Source organism: Ascaphus truei, chromosome 3 (genome assembly GCF_040206685.1).
Source record: "Ascaphus truei isolate aAscTru1 chromosome 3, aAscTru1.hap1, whole genome shotgun sequence".
Taxonomy (NCBI): domain Eukaryota; kingdom Metazoa; phylum Chordata; class Amphibia; order Anura; family Ascaphidae; genus Ascaphus; species Ascaphus truei.
The window spans coordinates 378,711,728-378,733,862 of NC_134485.1; the positions used below are offsets into that span (position 1 = coordinate 378,711,728).

The 22,135-nt window shown below is 37.5% G+C and overlaps 1 protein-coding gene across 1 annotated transcript in view; it reads right to left on the reverse strand.

Annotated features, from left to right (window-relative positions):
• Nucleotides 1-22,135, reverse strand: part of ZMYM2 (zinc finger MYM-type containing 2) — a 66,395-nt gene that overhangs the window by 19,773 nt on the left and 24,487 nt on the right. Inside the window, 8 exon segments of the mRNA XM_075592304.1 lie at nucleotides 738-903; nucleotides 2,545-2,717; nucleotides 4,568-4,718; nucleotides 6,040-6,156; nucleotides 9,131-9,246; nucleotides 10,691-10,841; nucleotides 17,582-17,794; nucleotides 19,617-19,779. Coding sequence (XP_075448419.1) covers nucleotides 738-903; nucleotides 2,545-2,717; nucleotides 4,568-4,718; nucleotides 6,040-6,156; nucleotides 9,131-9,246; nucleotides 10,691-10,841; nucleotides 17,582-17,794; nucleotides 19,617-19,779 — 1,250 coding nt within the window.

Sequence of the window (22,135 nt, forward strand, 5' to 3'; positions counted from 1 at the left end):
CATTTTGTAGATACAGGCAGCACCTATGGAGGCGAGTATCCCAGAAAGCTGAAAGTCCCTGGAACAGAAATCAACGTGGTTCAGCTCCAGAAGACCCCCTGCTTCAATTTTTTATATATATATATATATATATATATATATATATATATATATATATATATATATATATATATATATATATATATATATATATATATATATATATATATATATATATATATATATATATATATATATATATATATATATATATATATATATATATATATATATATAGAAACCCTGTCTTCCCATAAGAAAAGGCACAAAAGCAGCAACACTCAGATAAAGCAAAAAGACATGTATTAGCAGTTACAAAACAGCACACTATATATAAACTATGGGTTTATAGTGTGCTGTTTTGTAACTGCTAATACATGTCTTTTTGCTTTATCTGAGTGTTGCTGCTTTTGTGCCTTTTGTGCCTTTTCTTATGGGAAGACAGGGTTTCTATATTGATTTCTATGGAGCATGCACCTTGACTTTACATTTGTTGCTTGGAGTGCTGGCTGCTGCTTTTTGTTGTATATATATATATATATATATTTTAAACGTGTCGCAAGGAGTGCTCCTTTTTAAACAAACAAAAAATGTTTCAAGAGCCAACGTTGTACTTTCTTGATACTTTTGTTGCAATGTGCAGCCTTGTTTCCATAGAAAGAGCCCTGACATGGCAGGAAGAAAAAATCCCAACATACCGTAGTGCATGTTTTCCGGTCCCTTCTGAGTAGACATATTAGGTTCATTTTGCTGGCTGTAGAAACGCAACAAGCATTGTGGATCACAGAAGTTTTTTATTACCCCTCGCCACTGTACTTTCTCTTTAAGGGTTCCTTGAGTTTTACAGCAGTCACACCTTGCAGCCTAACAAACACACAACAAAACACTTCAGTACTTTAAACAAGGGAGAACTTAATCTAGAACCGTATGTAAACACTACCATAACATGTATGGCTCGCATGGCTTTGCTTGCACTACCTAAAACGGCAATTCTGGATGCTTCATTTTTTTTTGGCGATACCCACCATTTTTACTATGGGATCCGGGGGAGGGAGGAGGGCTCCCTGGGGCTGAGCCAGGCTATTGTTGGATCCAAGAACTCCCCAGTTCCCAAGACACTTTGCGAGGGGAAGGTACTGTGAAGGTATTGACTTTTCATTCCCTTCCAGGGGATACAAAATGGCAGTTGAAATGGCTGACATCACGTGAGCCAATATGGAGCAACCCCTTCAATACCAACACACAACCATTAAGTTACCATTGAAAGCAGTTACACAGATACTGGTAATTTAACCGGTCAGTATAGTCACCAGAGCGGAATACAATATGGATGAGTTTGAAAACAGCAGCCTGACTTGCATTTGCAAAATTGTATGTAATCTAAATTGGAAAACCACTATTATCGACTTATTTCTTTTACAGCTTAGACTATGGAATGTAAAAGATTGCGAAGGATAAGGTGGCATCTAGCAGTTTCTGACAAATACTGGTTCCTTTATGGGTGTAGTTCCACTTAGTCAAGAGTAATAGGTTTAATAGGTCAAAATTAACTGTCCAAAGGGGCATTAAAGCTGCAGTTCAGTCAATATCCTGCATGTGTGGTTTTTTTAATAAATCAGTTCTGTGGTAAGAAAAAATACTTTTAGCATTTTCTGTTTTTTAAAAAACAACTTTGAAAGACCAATTTTCTTGTATTCTATTTTAACAGCCATTTGCTTAGGCACTGCCCCTTCATGTCCTGTCACAAGCCCTGGCACACCCCTTTGTCAGCCCTGCCCTCCCTCTAGCACATGTCAGTGCAGGAATGCTCATGAATATTCATGAGCTTCCACTGCCAGTCAAGCAGATTATAAACAAATCCCAGCTTTTAATATGTCACCAAATTTCGATCTATCAATACATGGTAAACGAATTGACCTGCAGCTATACAGTTTTTTAGCTAATTAGAGATTGCACACATGAAACTATTGAAGTAAAAAAATAAATGTAAAAAACAAAAAAAAAATAAAAAAAGACTGAACTGCAGCTTTAATAAGGGAGAAATGTCTGAAACGTTGTGGTAGTTTTTACTGCCTTTATCTCTCTATAGAGTGAAAATATTGGTAAACCTTATAATAAATCATTTTAAACAACAATTTGGACACTAACGTGTCCGGTATTGGGTGGAGGAAAAAAAAAAACTCTGTCAATTTATTAAAACAGTCATTTTATATACATGCTTTTATGCGGCTCTGCATCTTTAACATGTCCACAAGATATCTGGCACAAATCCACCTTCAAAAGCAATGTAAAAATGGTCATCAACCATTTGGTGTCTGGATATAGTGGGAGGTGTATTTGTGTAGGTATGCATGTTTGTGTTGATTGCGGTGGTGTGTGCTCCTTTTTGGCATGACTAGCCAACATTTATAGTCACATATTAATAAGTAAAACACAGGCCCTATCTGTTGCATGCCAGTTCAGAGAGATGAATGCTAGAATAAGGAAAATACATGTCAAAGTTACCTTGTAGTACCATTCCTGAAACTTCTTACTGCATTCATCGCTGCAGAAATCTCTCACCATGCCATCAAACTCTTTAGTTGCTGCCCTTTTACACATTTGAAAGCAGTAGTTGCAAGTAACACATTTCAAGCCCAACCGCCTTGCAAAGTCCTGTTTATACAGCAACTTACAACCTGGAGAGAAAACACTATTTTAATGCCGATACCAATGACCTATTAAGTTGTAGTGTGAATGAAAAATGCACATAACTGGAGCGGTCTACAACGGTTGGCTGCAGCCATTTGACCGTGACCAAACCCCCACCTGCACTCCGCCGCCAGAACTACCAATCGCAGGTCGCGTTCCGCCATCTTTAAATATCCTTGGATCTCCCAAACCGCAGGGCACCTCGTGCGGCCACCTCTCCGGCTGCATTTGTGAGCGCGCCTGTGCGCACCACCAGGACACTCAGCGACCGCGTGCAGCCAGGACATTCTTACATTTCCAGCGGCAACTTCTAAAATGTGTCCTGGTGGTGCGCATGGGAGCACTCACAAATGCAGTCGGAGTGCTGCGAGCTGCCCTGCGGAGGTCCGAAGACATTTAAAGATGAGGGCGATGTGACAGGCAGCGAAGGCTACCTGCGGCGAGTAGTCCTGGCGGTGGTATTTTGGTAAAAAGACCAAACGTCCCAATTTCGGAGCTGGTGACCGGGATAATTCTAGTATTGCACAGAACAAATTGTGTCTTCCAAAGCAGATTAGTACTAGAATCAGACAGACCTCCTACTCCTGTGACCCAGTCACAGAGCCAGTTAATGCTATGTACTGATATAGCATAAGACTATGTTAGATATTATTTTTAGGTTGTATATTTTTTAACCCCTTGGTTCTAGAGGGTCTAGCGACACGTTGAAGTGCAATACATTTCTGGGAACCATAGGTTAATGTTTTTTTACAGCACTATAACTAGTCCCATTTCTCTGTGCCGAACACCTACCCATTACAATATTCAAAACAGCAAGCTGCAGAATCTGTCCACTGTTTTTTTGCAATTTCTTCTGAAAAATTATTATTTACTTGAAAAGCTATTCAAATGTATACGTTAGCAACTCCTGCCCCCTCCACATATCGCTAGGATACACCCTTTTCTCACTCATGATGCAACTAAAATCTGAACTCACTCACATATCCTGACCTGTGTTGACTACTACAACCTTCTAGTTGGCATTCACCTAATACATCTATCCCAACTCCCATCCAACCAAAATGCTGCTGCCAGACTTGTCTACTTCACTCGCCACTCGCTCCATTTCTGCTGAGCCACTACGCAAACCCCTACACTGGCTGCCCCCCCCTCAATAAAAAATTCTGAAAGGGTTCATTGAAAAGACTAGTTATCTGGCATACCACTAACATGCACTGCCTCTTTCCCTGCTCACCACCCCCCCCCCCCATTAGTACCAGCTGTGCAGCTAAACCAAACGCCATGCTATCTAACACCCCTAACATCCACCTCAATAGATCCAGCTGTGTGGCTCGACCATACACTCATCACACAATGAGCTGTCATTTTACCGTTTGTTTATACATAACCCCCATATTCCCACTAGATTGTAAATTCTCTTGGGCAGGGCCCCCATTACCTTTCGTATCAGTTTGCACTTGTTTGTATGTCACTCTGCACCCTGCTGCGGAATATGTTGGCACTTTACAAATAAACGATAATAATAAACAGAAACCATTAAAAAAGGTGGTATATAAAGGAGCTATATGGATGACTACAGTCTATCAGAACATCAATATATGTTGCCAAGACGTGTTCTTGGTTGTAATACCTTTTTAGGGGTCCAACTACTGTTTATAGTTCTTCACAGATTAAATTATAGTGTACAGAGTTTGCTAAACCTCTTGGTTTCCTCTACCAGACTGGAAGTCCGACCAACTTCACTACACTAAGCAATAATGGAGTAAGAGAACGGGGGTTGTCACAACAGTTGCAAAGGCAGGTTGACCAGGTTTCATTTGCTCCCCACTAAACAAACCTTCACTGCAGAATGGCTTTTTGACCCCAGAGAATTTCATCGTGTCATGCAAGGTCTTCTCCTCTTGGCAGTATTCACAGTACATAACTATGCAGTGCAGCTTCTTATAGTCTTCACAACAATTGGTGCTGCAGAACTGATGCACTTTATTCTGTATGACAAAACAGAAATTAAATTAAAAAAAACATAATTGAATTGTAATTTTCAGTTAAACACATTTTGAAATAAAGTCACAATAAAGCCATGCAAAAGTTAAATAGTGTGAGCAGTACAGCAACAAAGGTGTTAACTTTATTTTAAAAATACATTTGTTTTCTGTTTCTAATGGGTACCAGAGATTGGTCATGGGGGCAGGACTATTGGTTAATAAAATAATTAAGGTAGAGTCATGCTTACATTGAGATGGCATGACAGTTGGCAGAAATTATTTTATCTGCCATGGTAAGATTCAAAGGAACATCATAAATTCCAGAGACCTCCTCTGGCAAACCGGCCCAGAGGTGACGAAAGGGTCACCAAATTACTCATCATATAATGTAAATCTTTCATTTATATTTGTTACAGCACACAATTTTCTAAAGTGTCAAACTGTATGGGGTAGAAGTACTTGTGTATAACAACATTAAATGTGAGAAGGTATCAGTGTTGCAAATGTCTGATATTTTGGGCCCCATAAAATTCAAAGTGGGACAACCGAAAAAGTGTGCATGTGTCAAAAATATCTGAACGCAAGGACGCAGGAAGCATTAACCTAGTGGTTACAGGGAGAAAATGACTCAGATTAAAGGAAATTAAAGGAGTCTCTCTCCACCCGTAAAATCATCTTAAAAATGGTCACCCAGGAAGAGCGATGAGTGGGAGATAAGACGGGTCCACAAAAGGTTGGCTTGTCTGATAAAGTAAAAATGGTGTCTCTAAAAGTAGGGATTGGAGGGTCCCTACATCAGAATTTCCCCAGAGGTGTGTTAACATGTGGATTTTCTCATTTTCTATTTCATGACCTCTTAAAGGATCCAATATCGTTCACTGGTAATCAGGTTTTCGGTTTTATTTCCTTTTATTTTGTAAACTGTCTGAATTTACATATTGTATGTGTTCCCATAATCTTGGTATTTTTTTTTTATAAGCACTGCACACTTTTTGTAATGTTAAATAAGCAATTCAAACAAATTGTTTATTTTTTATATCTGATTGAAGCAGGTGGTCAGCAGACCTGAACCCCATTAATTTCAGCACCTGGGACCCCGTTTCCAGAGATACATACCTCTGTATACTGGGCTTCTCATAATGGCGGCTTCAAAACTCCTGCGTTATGCAGGCCAATAGGAAACCGTGACGTCAACCGGTGCGGCTTCATATTGGCCAGTGTGACCGGGAGCTTTAAACTCCACCGAGATACCACACGTTTTTGTTTTACAAAAATTACAACATGCATCTCAAATAAGTATTTTACACAAAAACACACTTCTCACCTCCCACTCCAGAACTTCTGGTTTAGAAGAGAATACATTTTTACAGTAATTGCATTTTAGCTGAATATCACTTGGGCTGACGTGCTGGCCATTTGTAGAAGACTGCACGCTGAGTGTCTGAAAAACACACATCCAACAATGTTTCTATAGATTCATACAACCTATCCACACAGGATGCATCTGTACAAACATTTCAATTTTAAGTAATACTGTACAGAAAATAAGTAGTTTATTCAGGATAATGAATATAATCATAGCAGAACACACACAGGTAATAAAAAAACATTTCTAAAGCAATATGTAATGGGAGTAAAAAGGTATGGGGTAGTTATAAAGCTATTTTATTTCTGTTCTTTTCTTAATTAATGGGAAGACAGTCCAAATCTAACGGCTGTTTTCCTGAATAGACAGCCAGGCACATATATTTTGTTATTTTATCCACAACAGTGCACTCTAGTGGTCTAGATTATGATTAATGTTTTTATGAATTCATACTACATAAAGGACAAATATTTTTTTTTAAATATAAATAAATGTTTAACATTTCCATGATGTTCGGAGTTTCTCTTTTTATTCGAACGATTGTCTTTGTAATAATACTGTGTCCTGAAAGCCACCTGTAAATAATTGTTACAGATTTGATCGTTGTAGAGTGATTACAACATGATCATTAGAGAAACAGATAAGTCAGACGTAGCTTTGAGGCTTCAATTCAGTCATTTTTTGACAAGCTATAAATACATAAAACAGTTACTGTAATGATTATTGAAACGTTCTAGGAAAGCCACCACCACTAAGTAGTTATAGAAAGACACACACAGACGCACACACCCCCAATCCCAGTTTAGTTTCTTCATTCTACAAGTTGTTTTTACTTTCCATTTTCAATTTGTAACATTATTTACAGCAAATAAAAATATCACGTGAGCACATGCACTTCCCAGACGGGTCTGCAACCCTGTCTGTCACCTGATTCAACCGGTCTGTGAGTAAGTTTACTGACTATGCTCTTTAAACCAGGTTGTGCTGAAAAGCGGTGTAATACAGCTTATAGTGGGTGTCCATGTTAAAATGCATAAGAAGCAAAAACTTGGTACTGTGTGCTCATTCTGTATGTTATTACCCAGAATCCCTGGCTGCTGTGGAAGCACTGTATGCCAAGAGATAATGGGGAAAGACAGGGTTGCAGACCTGTCCGAGACATGTGAATGTGCTCACAAGTGATATTTTTATATGCTGTACGGTGGAGGGTTTTTGTCACTTTTTACCCACCATAAATTATATATTCTGTTGTAACATTTACAAAATCATATCCCTTTAGTAGTTTTTATTTCCAGAGCCCTAATGACATACCCTGTACGGCACCGGCCCTAGCACACCAAAGGCCCTTATGACGTATGACATACCACAGGCACTTGCTTGTTTTCTATGGGGTGATTAGGCTGACCGTGTCGATGGAGCCTCCATCCTGATAGAAATGGTGTGAGCCCTTTCCCCCACCCACTTCTGTCTGCAGCATCCAGCCTGCTTGCAGTAATTTTATCTCCCACAAGGGATCACTATAAAACAAAGGTGGGCAACTCCAGTCCTCAAGGGCCACAAACAGGTCAGGTTTTCAAGATATCCCTGCTTCAGCACAGCAGGCTGAGTGAGCCACCTGTGCTGAAGCAGGGATATCCTAAAAACCTGACCTGTTAGTGGCCCTTGAGGACTGGAGTGGCCCACCCCTGCTCTAAAGGTTAAGTATGGCCACCACTATTCCCTTTGGAGTCATTGCAGTATCCTTACCTAAGCAGACCAAGATATGATCATCTTACCGAGCCCGTTACCAAAGCACTGCACACAATGCATGTGATCTGTCATTAAGCTTTCAGCATCGGGGTTGGGGAAGACGCTTGGAAAGCTATTAAACTTCTCAAAAGTGTAAAAAATAAATAAACAAAAAAAACAAAAACACAAATCCAATATGTTGAGTCCGATTCTAATAAATGTAGTGACTATTATTCACAACATATATTGGGAAATGGTGCATGCTTTAGAATATTTGCTTTCACTGTATATTCTAATTAAACACAAAAAGGTCTATGCCTTCTACTTAAATCTTTCAAAACAACAGTCCATGTTTTTTGCATTAAACATTTTATATTTACTTTAAGTATATATAAGTATACATGGGAAGGATGTTGATCCAGGGATTAATCCGATTGCCAATTCTTGGAGTCAGGAAGGAATTCATTTTTCCCCTTAATGGGGTTTTTTGTTTGCCTTCCTCTGGATCAGTAAGTATAGATATAGGATAAAGTATCTGTTGTCTAAATTTAGCATAGGTTGAACTTGATGGACGGAAGACTTTTTTCAACCTCATCTACTACGTAACTATGTAAATATATGTAACTTGTCCTTTCAGGGGTTTTTTTTCCCCCCTCGATTTGTTCAAGAGATGAGCAGTTGAAATATTAAGTGTCCGGGACATCAAAATGGATGTCCACCACGGCCCTCCGTTTTAAGCATGATTTTATTAATCTCTAGCTTCTAATAAAACATGGTCTAAAAATACATAAATAGCAGGAGAAGCTTAGAGGCAAAATACCAACATAAAACAATTTGCGTTTATATAAGTTTGTAGAGGGGTTTGCCGGGAGACTAAGGCTGCGGCCACGGTGCAGCGACGCGCGCTCATGCTGGAGAGCTGTGACGTCACCAACTCTGAGCATGAGCACTAGTCTGTCCTGCAGGAATAAAAAGGTGCTCAACCAATTAGCTTAGCCTTAATGATCACTGAGACAACTTAATTTGAGTGTGTCTTGTCCTATAGACCTGGCGTGTTGGTAACCCACAATGACTGAAACACACACACGACTTTTTTTTATATACGTAGTGCTGCCCTTCAAAGATACCTAGAACAGCATCATGGTAATTTTACATTTATTTCAAACCAACATTTTTATTAACTAGTAAGCATTAACTGCACAATTTTGGCGAAACCAAAGATTATTTTCCAACAGCTATTGTTTTAACAAACAAAAAGGGGGCGGGGAAAAAAAACATTTCTGTAAACACAACTTTACATATTTGAAACGGATATACAAACCTGAAACTTCGCTACACAACTTGAACTGCAGAAGTTGTACAATTTTCCATCAGGCATTGTGGCTTGAAATTGAGGTAAAGAGTTTCTTTTACAAAAATGACAAATAATTCCCGCACCTGAAAAAAGTAATACAAGTACATTTAAGAAAAGCTTTTAGCCTGAATTAAAGATATTCTTTAAAATAAGAGACCATTCAAAATAGGTCAGCTATTGAGTCAGTGTGTGAACTTCTATATTACACAAACATTTATCCTACAACATTTACACTGAAAGGTTTTGAATGAAGCACTAGTACCAACATGTTATAAAACTGAAGCACTCTGAAAAATTAGTAACAGGTTCCAAATTATTACAATAAATGTACTTTATTCTAGGTGCCAAAAGGTATATGCAATTAAATGTTACAGGCACCTCAGCAATGAACCTGTGACAAAGGCAGACTGCACACATTTTAAAATGCAGCCTTAAAGATATTAAAAAGATACAAACTTATGCTACATAAGGAAATATAAAATAGTATTGTTCTCTCATAGGAAGTAATGCTTTGCTGTCTAATAAATGTGTACAATGATCCCGTTCAAACATTTCAAAATAAAATTATACTGCTTAAATGAAAATGTTATCATGTTTTTCCAAATGATGCGACATAAAAATGATATATACAAATTGCAAAACTGATACTGTACAAAAAAAATGCATTATCAGCTTTGGAGACAGGAACAACTTCTTCCAGACTATCTTTACTGTTCAAAATACATAGCAGGTGAACTTTGATTTACTCCTTAAAGATCCTGCACCTCCATGGACCAAAAGTCCATGTCATGCTTCAAGAAATAAAGGTCGGGTGGCCATGTACCTCAAACTGTTTTTTAAAAGTTATGTTAAAAAGGTAAACCTTGTAAACTGAATGAAAGAGGCCAGACTGCCTTTATCTGCACCACTGTGTGATGCCAACATGTGCAGAGCTGGACCTGCACAGGGAACGTGTCCATCCATCTCCTCACCATTCTACAATCTGGCACAGCCGATGGGATAGGAGCAGAGGAAACACACGACTGACTCGCATTGGCCGTTTCATATATGTTGAAAACTAACTTTTGTTTTGGGAAATTATGGAAAGCAAATATTGCTTTAAGAACCAACAACCATATTTAAGGAGAATTACATTGATACGTTGCTAACTCTTTATGCCAAGTTGAGATTGGCTGCAGGTTTCAAGAACCTGAAAGTGCCTGAAAAACAGAAACTTGTAATAATCAAGCAATATGACTAGGTTTTCTTCTCTCCCTTCAGATAACCGCAAATGTGCCTATACTAAAGAAGCAAAAGTGTGTTTTGAAATTAATTTTCTAAACTTGGAAAGATCACTCAAATCTGCTGCTATATTTTGCAAACCCTTCTGATGCAATTTAACTTAAAACACTTGAATGCACCATCAGTTCTGCAGTGTTATGAAGAGAGGCCATAAACAAAATCAACTGGATAAAGCTGTTCTGCAACCACAGATCCACTTAACCATCTAGCGCCCCATCCTTTCCACGTTGGCAATAAAGCACTTACTCTGAGGTTTTGCATATTTTGCCTTGTGAGTGTTCATGCACGTTGTTGAACAGTATGGCTCCATGTGTCCATTCACTCCGATGCACTGGGTCATATCGAAGCACCTGCATTGAGCTCTGCATCCCGTACAACTGGTTAGTTTGCCATGTTTCTAAACAAAACAGACCAAGTAATTCATTTGTCAAGACACACAAAACAACAGGCTTTCCATTTGGAGGAAACAGATCCAGTCACTCAACCATAAAAAAAAAATTCTTTCTACAAGTGAAAATGCACTAGATGTTTTCATGTGTGTGATTTTGTCCACAGTGCATAGCTGTAAATTAATATCATTTTAGTCATCACTCCAGCATTATTTAAATGGTTGATTATACTGTAGCTTTGCCACTACACAGGCAGGTATTGGGAAAACAAAAATGAAACGCCTTTAAAAAAGTAGTAACATTTGGATTATATTCACTCCAAGTATAAAATTGCAAGGATTATTGCTTTTCGGGAGAATGCAAAATTGCACATTAACATGTTGAATCTCTACAGCACTGGGCATTTGTAGGATGCATGTATAGTAGAGATTCACACAGCACCTCGTGGAATTCCTAATATCAAGCAGCAATGGGCAGCCTAGGGATTTCAGTTGACCTTTTTAACAGCCTCATAAATGGCTGAGAATTCCAATAGAAAGGAAAATATGCATTACAAGGCCTTTGCTGCACACCACAAAATCAAGGTACACAAAAATATTCAAATAGTGAACATTTTCGTTTCTCTATGATGCAATTAGATATAAGACTGGGTCTTAACTGGGGGCTTAGACAAACGTCTACTTTCTCAAACGTCTACCTTCTCATTTAATTAAATGGCACCATAAACTATCCACTGTAAATGAAGGATAATTAGGAAAGGTAAGAGTGAGTTACTGTGAAGGATGTACTAGGGAAAACTGCCATTTCATTCAGTACGTCATTAGTTACAAAAATGTGCTAGGCAGTATATCAATATTTCATTTGGCATGGTCATTAAAGCAAATACTAAATGACAGGCGAAAGACAACTACATTTTTATATTTAACTTCAGTGCTAAACCAATTGTGTTACACTGTCACACAACAGGTTTATGATCTTGATATATACATTTGTTTTTTTTTAGGCTTGTAATCCGTTAAATTTTAAGGATTGAAATTTTAGGATCCGCAATTAACATAAAAACACTAGGATGTTTTGAAGTGAAAACAAGGAGTGTATTTTTCTTGTTTATACACAAGGTCTTAAGGATGTTAAATGCAATAGTGAAATGAGCATTAGACAACTCAGGGAGGTGGACACATTCACTTGTATTTTACCATCGGGCTCACTATTTGGCAATGTACCAAACACTTCAAAAACATTTCACTACTATAACTTTGGCGTTAAGTAAAAGAGAAAACCCATACATCAAATGTTTTTCATTGTTTTTGACAGAACCGTGTAACAAAGTTTTAGTGCACGTTTCTATATTTTCTGTCCCTCTACTTTATGTCTGTTATAAAGTGCAAATCAATGAAAATGCTGCAGACCGAGAATTGAAAATTACTTCCACATGTTACTTAGAGACAATCAATCACCTATTCTGTAATACGCATACCACCGCTAAATCTGGTTGGGGATTACAACAGTGATGCAAAGCACCATTTCTGTCAGGAGGTTTATTATGTTAAAGGTTAATTTGTGCTTTGTTCTCTGAATTAATCAATCAATATCTGTGGAATAAAAAGCAATACAAAGCAATTGAGATATATTTTTTTAAAGACAATATTTTCGGTTGGTGTTATTTTAACAATAGCGTGCCACATGTTTAAAGTACTTTAAAAAGATGGAGACAACTGCTATTCCATTCATCTATAAAGCTCAAGAGATCTGTTGACGTAACCTATGTTATGGATTAAACGTATAAAATTAATGTGTCCAAGTGGTTTCTTTTTAATACTAGTTACATGCACAGATACCCAGCAAGCTCACAGAAACCCCCCATTGTGACACAGCAGATTATGATGAAGACATGTCCATTTAGTTCAACCTACGTTAAATTTAGACAGATACTTATCCTATATTTACAGCATTTTGATCCATGGGAAGGCAAACAATATCCAATGAGGTTTCATACGGAGAAAAATACATTCCCTCCCGACTCAAAATAATGGCAAATCAGATATCTCCCAGGATCAACACCCTTCCTATGTTTCCTTAATTGGTACATTCCTGTATACCTTTCAAAAAGATGTCCACTTTTTTTTGGAAGATATTTATTGTATCTGCCATCAGTCTCCATGGGTAATGAATGCCACATTTTAACTGCTCTTACTGTAAAGAACCCTTTCCTTTGTAAAGTTCCTTTTATTGTCCCAGAGTATATTTGTATATACTGTAGTTATCATATTCCCTCTGACGACTTTTCTAATGTAAACAAATCTAATTTAGCTAGCCTCTCCTCCGATCAGATTATCCATCACTTTATTATTAGTGGCATTTCTCTGCTTTTTCTAGTTTAGTTTCTTTTTGTAAGGAGTGGTGCCCAAAACTGTACTCCATATTCAAGGTGTGGTCTTACGAATGCATTATACAGTGACAATTATTCTTGCTTGCCTAAAACATATACCCCATTTAATTTAAAGAAAAGATCTTAATTTTGAGGTGCACTTCAGCCTTTTCTTTTTTTTTTAAACATTTTGTTTACATAGAATTGAAGCAGGGGGTCTCGGGAGCTGAACCTCAATTTTAACTCAGGGGGCCCCCAATTATGGAGATACATACCGCCGTAGGGGATGCCGGTAGACACCCTGCTCAGCTACCAGGGTTCACAAAATGGTTGCTTTTCAAAGGTGCCGCGTCAGGACGTCACGGCCAATAGGAAGCCGTGACGTCATCTGCGGCTTCTTATTGGCCCGCGTGACGCTAAACTTCAAAAAGCAGAGATGCGGGCACTCCCTTTGGAGGCACGTGTGGAAGCAGGGGGTCCCATGAGCTGAAATTAATAGTGATCAGCTACGTAGACCCCTGCTTCAATCCTGTGTGGTGTAAAAAAATAAATAAAATACACGCTTGGATTGCTCCTTTAAAAGAGTAATATTCGGTGCTAGACGATTTAACAAATTGTTCTGCACTTGTTATTCCCCTTAATGACCACTGGATGTCAGGAGATTACAAAAAAAAAAAATCAGAGCTAAAATAAATTACTTCAACACTTTTTAAAAAGTCTTTAACATTTTTAATGATAAATTACAAACATTAAAGAAAAGCAGTTACAATGCTATGTTTTTCTGCCAACAATAAAATGTATGCAAAATATAACATCCCTAATTATAGCCGTACAAAGCATTGGTTTCTAAATATATAAATCTTATTGCAACTACACAAAAATCAAAACATTTAAACAATAAGAAAAAAATAGTAAGTTCATTGCACTGAGCAAACACCATGCATTTGTTTGATAATTAATGCGGTTTATCCCCAGAAAAAAGACACAAAAAAAAACAACGTATAAATTTACTGTCAATAAATGTAACAGGTTCTTTGCATGTCGATGCCAACGCAAATATTCAACGTAACTTGTTTTTAATCAGCTTTCAAGACCACGTCCCTTCCTCAAAGGTGAACGGTTTGGCATCATGAACTCAGGATATCCCAACACGTGTGCCATTGTTTAAGGCTCACTACAAAACACTTGTGAAAATGTTTAGTTATTTGATCAATAGAAGACATCACAATCTGTAATTGATGGCAATTCTGCCTCCAGACCTCACCACACAACACAGAAACGACCACTGTTTCAACACACACACTGCTTTCTTGCAGTAGTAGATGAAAGCAAGAATCTAGATTTAATAGCCTGCTTTAGGCAAGTTCCATGTTCACATCTGGCCATCTCCAAGCTTAAATATGTCCGAATTACTGTAGATGTTTTGATTGTTTAAAAGATTTCAGGGTCATGTGTCTGTCTGGTGGTTCTTTAAAACAAAGTCCGGCTCAAAATCAGCATGTGTTGTACTGAGAATATTGGGTATAAGACAGCAAATTTCACAGAGCGAGTTTGAAAGTTACCTTGTCAACAATGGCAAATCATGTGCTACCTAATGTTGTACTTGGAATTACAATTCATAATTTTAAAAAAGTGTAACTTTAGCTTTTATCCATTTAAAATATATTTTAAACTACTTTGGCTATTTCCTGGTGTGTGAAGAAAGTTAAATATTCAGTGCAGTAACCTTCTTTAAACAAGACACAGAAGACAACTAGAGAATAAGATAGAAGAATAACCCAATACAGTGTTTCATAGAACATACACAAACAAATTCAATAGGGAACTACATTAACATTTCAAACAAAAAATACTAATTTATACCTTTTCAAGCATTACTGCAGAACAATGCAACACAGAAAACGCCTGAAACATCTAATAGATCAGAGGCTTAAAAGACAATCTGAAGACAATTATGGTTGATGTGCATGGTATTCTACCACGCTTGTGATTATGATGCACAACGGTTGCTATTTGGGCAAACGCCAAATTTTAATTAAAATAAAACATATCCTTTCCTCACAATCCAATAACATATCCTGGAATTTCTAATGCCCAATTGTAAGTAGTCTTAAAGTATTTATATAGCACGTATGTAATTGAAGAGCTATAGGTACAACTCAGAGCGACTATATAAAGCATTTTGAAATTGTGACTTCACCGCTTCTGTGCTACAGAGAGGCCTTAAATGGAACGTAGAAATCTAGTTTCATAGTGGTAACCAATAGTATATAAAGAGAACACGATTACACTGAAAGAAAAAGATACTACTACATATCCCGCTACAAGCAACCAGGCAGACTGCTGCAATTTGAAGTCCATAGTCTGAAATGTTAAATGGTAAATTATGAAGCCGTCAAAGCTCACAAAGTAAATAAATGGGTAAATTGGTAAGCCTGCCCTGCTGCTTTTAAAAGACAGATAAAAAAATAGAAAGAAAATAATCTGGTTATAAAACATTTGATTACGATAAAGTATCTATTATCTATAAATATTGATATACCAAAGGCCACAGAGGCAAACAAGATTTGTTGCAATGATGGCCCATTTGATGGTAAAAATTGTTATGAAATAACCTATCTACCGTACAAGTTTATACCGAGGATAGTGGAAGACAGCCCGACACGGATTACAGAATCACAAAAGAAGTCCATGAAAGAACAGGAACTAAAATCTTCTATGAAAATCGGACACTTCCCCTTTTCCAACAACTGATCACAAATTAGTCCAGACCTGGAAACACCAGAACAGCAAACATGCAGGAACAGACTAGTTAAAGCCTAAACCAAAAAAAAAAAAAAAAAAAAAAAAATAGACATGCTCTCAAACCCTACCAGTGAAGTGGTTGCCTGCTTTGCAATGGAGGTTTGGCCTTCCCAGCACAGAGAGGATATGGATGGATATATAGTTTTTTTTTTTGTTTTTTTAAAGGTAAAACAAAAAAATAAAAAATTGAAAAAATAAAGAAACCCCACAACATTCCTGTCAATATTGATGAGTTTTTGGCCAGACCCGCATTATTTCTCAAATCTGGGATTCCTGGTAGTCCCGGTATTTTTTTTATTTAAAACATTTGAAACCACGAGGCCCCTACAGCTAAACCGTAATATATTTAGCTCTGGGAAACACCCAGTTCGAAAGATATTCATCAGTGTACTAAACTTTAATGATGCTCCCTCCTGAGGAAACCGTAGGATAACCAGAAAACAGGGAGGTGGGGAGAGAGCGAGTGATGAAGATGGTGGTAAATCACCAGAGCTGAAAATAAGCTCTGGAGGACACCATGGTTGCAATTATTTATATGTATTTGTTAAAGGAGAAAAGCGGAGGAAAAAAAAAAACCAACACGTGAGCAGTGCTATTTTAAGCTCTTATATCAAGATAATAACCGGTACAGTTGCCGGTGTCCCTCCTGTTACAAAGCCTGGCCCATGGAACATTATAAAAAGGTGTAACGTCAATTATTGGCCCTTGGGACCTGTGAGAATTTTACGGGTGATAAATTGACCCATAATAAACACCAGATACCTTTACAGGTAGTTCGCTCAGGAACCAGCACTGTTCCCCTCCATGTACCCCCTGGTTTCAAATGCAGCTAAAAAAAAAATGTTCAAGTCTGCTTTTCATAAAGACCACATTTTAGGTCTTAGCAGCTCTTCATAAGAGCTGAGCAAATTAAATTTAGGACCAAAAACTTTGTGAATTAATTTTGCTTTCTATCAAATACATTTTAATTTGCATTTTTTAATCTGTGTCCCTAGTATATCTTGCTTTTGAGCTATATTGTGTACAATAGGAACTTTTGATAAAGGGGGTTAAAATGTTCCTGTATACTCAGTGTAAACCCCCTAAATACTCTGCAATCAGACTTTCCAATCCGCACATTGCCTTTCCCCTGGAATCCAGGTTCCCATTTCCACCCAAATAAAAAAATGTTACCCATATGCACATGCACAACCAGAGTTTGTAGAACAATGGAGACTATAATAGGAATTGTAGCTTCTATTTACAGAATCGGGCAAACGTTTTGGGCCATAGAATTTACAACAAACATACAAATGCTTTTTGAAAGTTGTGTGTAAGCACATATATGCATATATTCACAATATACATACACACATTCTAAATAGGTGTTGATCAATAGGCAATATTTTTTTCTCCATTGTTCAGAGTAAAAATTGAGTGTGTTCGCCATTCATTATTTAACCTTTTCAGTATCAAAGAAGCCTGGCACAATTGACGAGCAATGTGTTCCAGGCACTCTGACAATGAAGGGATCAAAATAAAGAATTTTCTTCTTCACTAGTAGAATAAGGTGGGACAACTTGAAAGAGAGTTTACCAGCTTAAAATCACTGAGGCAGGCTGGGCTGCAAAACCTCTTCTGCTGGCCTTCAACCATAAGTATATTGTTTCCAGCTCCTTTGCTTGGCAAATATTCTCCGCATTGTTCGCAGCAATTCATGATCAAGCCGTTCGCCATCCTGTATCTATTGAAGCAGTGATCGCTGCACAGCTTATGAGTCATGTTTTTAAAGCTAACCTCATGGCGAATCTGAGGGGTAGAGGGGAAAAAAAATAAAAATGTACATGAAGCAGATGTCTTTTCTGATTGCAGAATTACTATTCCTGGCTTAAAGCTGCAGTTCAAGCAATATCCTACTTTTTTTATTTTTTAAATTAATCAGTTCTGTACTATGAGAAAATACTTGAATATATATATATCTACAAGTATTTTCTCATAGTACAGAACTGATTTTAAAAAAAAATGTATTAAAGACAATGTATTCTAATGTAGCAAGCATTTTTGTTTTTATAGAAACCATTTACAAAGTCACACCCCCTTCCTCTTCTGAGACAGGCTCTGGCTCTTGAGCCCTGCCCCCTCTCTAGCAGTGAACCAATTGCATCTAGTGCCTGCCTTGTCACATGATCTTCCACACAGAACTTTGCATCCTGGGTACTCTTGCGCAGTCCTACAAGTGAATTAAATAACCCCTGATTCGGCGATCGATTACAGAAGAATGGATCGATCAGCAACTTAGCTAATCACTTGTCAGTGTGCAGGTTGTATTGATGAACATATTGAAAGGAAATTTTGTTTTTTGTTTTTTTTGTTTTTAAACTACAGCTTTAAAGGATTCTTTTCACATGGATTTATTATGGCACTAACCAAAAGGCAGGCGTTCCTAACCCTACTAAACTACGTATATGAAAAGGTAGATGGCCCATGGCACCACATTCAATGTAGGAAAACTTACTTTGAATCTCAATTATCATCGAAAAATAAATTGTACGCTAACTGCGCCATGAACACACAGGAGTAATCACGAAATAAAATAAAAATATATATTATACACATTCATAGATATACATATTCAAAATTTATTTTCACATATACAGTCATTGTATTCAACAGTGATTTATAAATCCTCAATTCCCATGCAGGGGGAGAATACTTGGAAGCCAAAGTTTTAATGGTAACCCGACGATTACATGTCACAGAGAAGCCACTCAAATATCCAAATAATAAGCCGCTTCGTGGAGCTAAAAAATTAAGTATGCTGGCTGGTGTCCCTTTGAAGGACCAAGACATTTAGGAAACAAAACTTTCTATAATATCAGTTATTTGTAGAAAGTTTTGATTCATAAATGTCTTGGCCCTACAAAAGGGACACCAGCCAGCATACGTAATCTTTAAGCTCCATGAAAGGAGTTTATTATTGGGATGTTTGAGTTGCTGCAGTGGCATGTAATTGTCAGGTTACCATTAAAACCTTGGCTTCCAAGTACTCCCCTGCATGGAAATGGAGAATAGTTATTATATATGTATATCAAATGTATCTATGAATGTGTGTTTAATAAATAACGTGTGGGGGTGATCCATCTTTTAAAGTAAAAAAAAATAATAATTGTGATTTGAGTGTGCTGTAAAATATCTGTTCCTTCAACTACTCTACCCAACTGCCGCATTTCATTTCAACTACATACTTCAGGTGTGTGATACGATAGAAATGTGGGGGTGAAAATGTAGTGGGTTACATTTAAAAAGTTAGGAATGTTTTTCCTTCATGCTTTGAATGTGAAGAGGAGTACACTCAATACTCAAGTAACAGGGTGTTTGTTCCACTTCCAGGATACTTTAAAATGTGAAAAGGTTAATTATTACTTCAAGGAATTTTTATTAAGACCTACTGGAAAAGAGGTACGTCATATGGACCTAAAATCGTCCTTACTCGGATATTGCTGGAGTTTTGTATGAATTTAGAAAAAATTTAAATAAAATACAAAAAACGAAGATAAAAATCACACACTGGATAAACATTACGTCTACTTAAAAATCACAAAGGAATTGGGAATATAAAAATAACTCATACCTCAGTTAACTTGCCACAAATCGTGCATCTTGATTTGCTAAGATTTTTGGCTGAATTCTGCTTATCTTCATAGACCGACAAACAATATGTACTGCAGAACTCCTGAAAGGACTCACTTGAATCCACTTGAGCAACAATTGTACCTTTCATTGTTGTAATATCCCTGAAAAATAAAACAGATTCCAAGATCACAACTATATTGCACATTCAGGTTTGGAAAATGTAGGTGCAGTGCTGAAATAATTGTATATTTTTTTATTATTTTTTACTGGTTATTTTGAACATTTTAATCAATTATAAATGTGAATAGGGAAGGATACAAAAATGAAAGGGATGAGGAAAGGCAGGAAGGGGGACATAGTATGATTCTTATACATTTCTATTTGATCATAAAATTACAATTCATACAAGACATTTACAGAATCAAGTTGTGATATTGTGAAGTTTCACCGGGGAGCCACCTCTCAGAATTTATCAAAAGATCCATTTAACAAACTTGGGAGATAATCTTATGGAACAACTTTTACATTTTGTAAAATCAGTCATTAGTGGAGGATCTTGCTTTTTCCAGAAGTTGGCTATAGTACACCTGGTGGCCGATTATGTGTGAAGTAAATATTTGGAAATGTTTAGGTATGTTCCAGCATTTCTTTTTTTATAAAACAATACTGTAAATGGAGCTCTTGAAATTGTTTGATGGGCTACTTCATTTAATTCCAGGATTTGGGACCAAGTTTGGGAAGAGACCAACAAATTTGTAAGATCGTACCAAATTTCAACACATGCTTTCAAACATCTATTGGATTAATTTTTTTATATATCTGGAACTAGTCAAAGACTTAAATGATGGAAGTTCACCTTTATTAAATATGCTCAACAACAGCATTGGCATCCATTAATTCCTCTAGCTTCTGATGTTGTGAAAAAGCACAAACTTTTTTTTTCTCGTTGCCAGAGGTTTTAAACTTTAGCAATTAGGATAGAATGATAGTTTGTGCTATTCTAGATGAAGGAAAAGACCGAGTATCCATCACCTTGAAAGTCCGCTTTCGAACATTACATCATAAAACTGTCCTATATCCAATGTCGAGTTCCAAAACTTGACATTGCCACACTGAAGAATCTATTTTCACTTTGAAACATCTACTCGCTCCATGAAAAAAAGTGCAAGCATTGAGTCCCAGTGGGACCTTTCCAGCGGTGGACGGAAGAGGAAATTTACGTTACGATCTATTTTTTCAAGTCCTCTATGGCAGCCTAATACTAATGGGATAGCTGCTCCTCACAGTTAGTATGACAAGTACTTCTTGTGGCCACTGTAAGAGGGGGCTTTATCCACCTTGGGTCAGTTAACATGTCACAGCCCATTAAAAAAAAAAAAACATATTAATATGCCAAACAAAACTGCAGGGAGGCAAGTGCACTGCCATAGAGGACTTTAAAAGATATCAGAACAATTTTTCTCTACGGCAGCCAAATACTAATGGGATGTACCAGAGTAATCCCACACTATTTGGAGGGAGTATTTATTTCCACAGTTGGAACAACTGCTTGAAGCACCCTTCTACCAAATTTCACATTTGCTGATGAATGAACATCCAAACAGTAAAGCTCAGCAAATGTGAAAAGACCAGGCTGACGCTTGACAAATTTCCTGGGCAGAGGCAGCAGCTTTTTCTGCCCATGAAGTTGCCATGGCCCTAACAGAGGTCTTTAGCGCACGCGTGCACTATGCGCATATGCATTGACAGCCTAGTGTTTGTTCGGTGCATCCTGCATGATGGACAAAGCCAAATTGGGAACCCTTCAACAAGGCCTGAACATCTTGAACGGTGTCATATATTGCTCAAACTTACATCATTATTGATTGGCAGAAATCTTTCTTGATGTTACCAGAACCATTGGATCAGCTGATGTAGAGAAACTGAAACCCAACCTGAAAGGCTTGCGTCACGGTGTTCAATACTGTCCAGACGAGAGGTATCAAAGACTTGCCCTTGCGCAAGTTGCTGACTGAGGTCCACCACTGTAGGCAGAGCTTTGTGCTTAGTAACAACGGTAGGCTGAATTAGTTAGATTTTGGTGACCCCCACAACAGAGGCCATTTCTTTGTGGTCATAGGTGAAAGTGGACCAAAGCACGGTCTGACTGAATTTAGACGTTCTATTATATGCCTGAATGGAGCCCTTGATGGTCTTGCAAGGCTTTTGAACAATCGGACCTCCTTCGTAATCTTGTAGATTGGAGGTCATGAGTGATACTAGATTTTGTGCCAAATATGACACCTAAAAATTGAAGGATTTGAGCTGAAGCTAGCCTGCTTTTCCTTAGATTGATGATCCACCTGTTGTCTCCTTAGACATTGTGCACGTGATCCTTAGCAACTTGTTCTGACAGGGCCTTGATTACCCAGTTATCCAAGAAAGGGACTACAAAAACACCTTGTCTCAATAATGCTGCATGCAATCAATTCCAAAGGGAAGAGATAGAAATTGATAGCGACAGCTGTTTAGAGAATC